The sequence below is a fragment of the Clytia hemisphaerica genome, unplaced genomic scaffold, assembly GCF_902728285.1.
Source record: "Clytia hemisphaerica strain Z4C2 unplaced genomic scaffold, Clytia hemisphaerica genome assembly, whole genome shotgun sequence".
NCBI lineage: Eukaryota > Metazoa > Cnidaria > Hydrozoa > Leptothecata > Clytiidae > Clytia > Clytia hemisphaerica.
The window spans coordinates 1,572,271-1,576,738 of NW_027103421.1; the positions used below are offsets into that span (position 1 = coordinate 1,572,271).

The following is a 4,468-nucleotide window of genomic DNA, read 5'->3' on the forward strand; positions in this document are numbered from 1 at the left end:
TCGATCACACTTTTTCGAGCAAAGCTTACACGCTATTAGTCACAAGAAAAATGACGCAACTCCATTGGCACGATCTGACGTAACGGTTGAAAAAGTTGAAACATGTTCGAGCGCGCGCTACATTTTTATGACGTAATCTTTTTTCCAAGCAAAAAGGATTGAAGCCAAAAGGTGCAATCACAGCGCGCGCAAGTGGAGACCGGCCTTAAAGGTGCATGGGTTTCGGGCTCCTAGCTCCCTACTGGCGGTATCCAGTCAAAAATAAACGTACCCATTCATCTGGAATGGCCGTGCAAAGTTATACCTTAAATGCTTGATAACCTTCACTGATTTTCTTCTTACAGTGTAAAAGAACTCAAAATAGAAAAAAGAAAAAAATAATTTCACTTTCCATATAAAGACACATGGAGATGTCGGGCAAAATTGACTCCACCGAGCAGAACAATCACAACAGCAGTGAACCAATTGATATCCGAGAAACCCAAGGTAAAAAAACTGATTCATTTTTGCAAGAGAAAATAAATCTCGCGAAGTTGTATGAGATTATTGCTAACTCGCGAATTTCGTCCATGCGGAATTTTCAAAATTATATTTTCGGATCGCGAAATAAAATGGTGCAAAAATTTGTCTTCAGGGAAATGATAGTCTTTATGACTCACTTATAAAACTATAAGATGATTTTTACGAATCTACAGGACCAAAATTTTCATTATTTTCTTACCTTTTCAGAGATATTTAGTGATAAATGGACCCTTTTCGAACGCTATAAGCTTACAGGCGGTTCCGGAGGTCCAAGGGCTAATTTCTGACCAAAATAAAGAACCCAGAGGCTCTAACCCCTCTAAATCGCATTTTCATTTTAGACGATGGTGTTGGTTTGTGTGGATATTTGCTGACATTTTGTTCGCTCATCATGTTTGTATGCACCTTACCTTTGTCACTACTCTTTTGCTTGAAGGTATTTATCTTTCTTTGGCTTTGCTAAACTATCTGAGGCTCAGTATACCTCAGACTCTAAAGACAAGGCTTCATTCTTTTTTTACCTTGCAAAAACAACGAAAATCTGGTGGACTGTTTTACAGTCCGCCTAAGCAAAAGCATATTATCATATACTACTACCGGGCCACTTAATTGCGCCATCCAGTCTATAAAAAAGCCTTAAGTGGACCCCGGACTAGGTATACCTTTGATAAACATACAACCAACAAGTCATACACATTTTTTTTAGATTAACTTACCTGATAAGTGGCAGAGATGTTTTCTACCGAATTTTCATCAGCCGACCAGATCTTTCCACCAATTTCTTGTCCTTGGCCAAAAGAAATTCGTACTCTTTTGTGTTCTTTGGAAATCCTTTACTTAGAGATCTAATTTCCATCGATGAGGTTTGCGACTGTTCTTTTTCCTCTCATAGATTGTTCAAGAATACGAGCGAGCTGTAATCTTCAGAGTGGGTCGACTCGTCAAAGGAGGAGCTCGTGGACCTGGTATCTTCTTCATTTTACCATGCATTGATAACTACATCAAAGTCGATTTGCGTGTTGTCTCATTTGATGTCCCTCCGCAAGAAATTTTGACCAGAGACAGTGTCACCATTACTGTAGATGCTGTCACTTATTTCAGAATCTCGAATCCAATTCAATCAGTTTGTAATGTCGAAGATGCCCAAAGATCCACACGGTTGCTTGCACAGACTACTTTGCGGAACGAGTTGGGTACGAAGAATCTCAGTGAAGTTCTTTTGGAGAGAGATACAATAAGCCATTCAATTCAACGAATTTTGGATGCAGCTACGGATCCATGGGGAGTGAAAGTTGAACGTGTTGAGATTAAAGATGTCCGCCTTCCACAGATGTTGCAAAGAGCTATGGCTGCTGAAGCTGAGGCCTCCAGAGAAGCAAAAGCTAAGGTACGCACTTTTGTACTTAGTTTGTTGGTCCTTGTAACCCCAAGGACGGGATGGACTTTTACAATGTTAGCCACATTCATGTACAAGCATAACGGCCAAAGTATTTTGGCTGAGTGTACATACAGAAAATAGCAGCGTGGTAAATTTAAGGAAAAGTTAAGAAAGAGGACCGAAGAAATAACATTGAGAGATGCTCGATTGACTGTTGGGATTTTAAGTTTGGATCTGGATTTTTTAACCTTGGAACAATAGAATTTATATCCCAATAGGTATTTCTATAGGAATTTTTATCCCTACTGAGGAAAAAAGTTTCAAAATGGTTCTTGATGTCTTACTGTTTAAATTGATTTTACAATTACAATAATTAAAGATTTATAAGGATTAAAGAGTTCTAGGGAGGAAGCTCCTCCCCTTCTTTCGTATAGATCACTATAAAACACTCAAAATATTTCCTCCTCCTTTTCTTAGGTGATTGCTGCTGAAGGAGAGATGAATGCTGCTCGTGCTTTGAAAGAAGCTTCTGACGTCATTTGCGAATCACCACAAGCTTTACAACTCCGTTATTTACAAACCTTGCAAACCATCTCAGCTGAAAAGAATTCCACCATTATTTTCCCGTTACCTATTGACATGATCCAACGTACTTTAGGAAAATAAGACCATCTTGTTATTCAATGCAATACATCTGCAGGTTGTGTGGTTGTGTAATTCAAATCGTGAAATCGTGGTTGGTTGACACTACTCGGTTGAATTGATCTTCTGAAAGGGGAATACATCAATTAAGCTTGAATTATAATCAAGTTTGTTAATACAATGGAGTGTCCATAACTCGTACACGCACGGGGAACGCAAATTTGTTCAAATTATTGAAATTTTGAGTTACGGAGATTGGTTTATAAGGCATTGTCAACTGAAGTTTCCAGAAAACTTGTTCGACTAAAAAAGTTATTTGAGTTATAGAGGTTCGAGTTATGAAGACTCCACTGTACTCTGTATTGCCATATCAACATCTTGAAGGTTGTTCATACAAAGTTATCACTGTCATGTATCGCTTTGGCTTTGATTAAAGACATTTTTGTAAGTATGCGTTGAATAATAGCCTTGTTTTGAGTGCTAGGTATACACCTTTTCGACCGTAGCTGCCAATTGCCGCGCGGGCATTTTTGTCCGTTTTATCACCCTAAAACCGTCCCAGTCTTTTTTTACACCTATGGATTGGATCGAGTTTTGAGGGATAATTGAATAATAAAGTGGCACGCGCCTGACCGCGTGACTACGGTCGAAAAGGCGTATTATCAGGATTGTATTCGTTCATGTAATTTTCTTCATTATTCTATATCACTACATACTTCTTCTCAGTTTTTGTTTGTTTTGAAATTAGCATCAAATTTATTAACAAAGCTTCTCTATTCCAATAACGGACAAGTCTATCAACCGCAACCCGTAAAATGATCCGTTAAGCGGTACAATCTCTGACGAAACTTTTCTAGAAGATGTTTACTGCTCTTTGGCCACTTTCAATTTCTTTTTAAATCTATTTAATTATTTATTTAAGGATGCAGTTATTTCTTTAGGCAATTTATTCTGCGATTGAGTAGGATGGTTAGTGAATAGACACTTTTACGAGAGTTTTTCTTTAAAATTCCAAGTCACTAATTTCTGATAAAATTATTTCCAAGAATTACCTACTACCTACTCTTTTGTGAAATGAATTTCAAGATAATGATCATACCTTATAATTACCAAGTTGTACAAAAAAATAATATTATTATTAAATTTTATCGGAGTAATCGTGCGTGTAATTAAAATGTAGAGCATGAAACTATGGTCACATCTTATACGTTTTTTTAGTAAATGGTAGTAAATAAATAATCTTCAGTAAAATTCTCCCTCCCTTAATTGTTTTCCTGAAACCGGAAGATGCCGTCGGTTTGAGTAAGATTAATTCCGCTACCGGGACTTATAGACCCCTTATAGATTCTACTATTGCCATTTTCTAGCGAAAAAGATCAAGAGTCTAGATAATTGTCCCGAATTTACAAAAATCTGGGTATTTCTTCTCATCAAAACACAAAAGGTCGCGATTTTCGATTAATTGAGATCATCTGGGGAAAACTTAATTATAATCTGTTGTTATATGTTCACGCTGTAATAAAAAATTAAAACACACACCTTATCGGGGAAAAAAATGTCGAGGGAGAGTGACAAAAAATTTGAGAGGGTGACGAAATTTTCCCCTGGCGAATTTTTTCCCCGATATTTTATCACCCGACCAAAACTTTTACCCGATTTTTTAAACCCCAACCCAACCAATATTAAAATCTAAATTTTTTACACCTTTATTGACCGCAATTAGTGCTTTAAACGCAGAATTACAAGATCTTTTTTCGAGCTAGTGAAGGAAAGCATTTCATTTGGACAATTTAGTTGGGTGAAAGTGACTAAGACGAAAAAAAAACCCCGACTAAATAAAAGTCCGAAAAACTCCGACATTTTTTTCCCCGATAAGGTATATCATTTTCATTTTCAAAATCGCCATGTATTTAGAGATAGTGTAAT

At 37.0% G+C, this 4,468-nt stretch overlaps 1 protein-coding gene across 1 annotated transcript; it reads left to right on the forward strand.

The window, feature by feature from the left end:
• Positions 1-325: 325 nt before the first annotated feature.
• LOC136797866 (stomatin-like) lies at positions 326-3,793 on the forward strand. The gene is made up of 4 exons (XM_067054449.1): positions 326-486; positions 864-958; positions 1,415-1,909; positions 2,378-3,793. The coding sequence occupies exons 1-4, from the start codon at positions 405-407 to the stop codon at positions 2,564-2,566; spliced, it is 861 nt and encodes a 286-aa protein (XP_066910550.1). The 5' UTR covers positions 326-404; the 3' UTR covers positions 2,567-3,793.
• Positions 3,794-4,468: the final 675 nt, after the last annotated feature.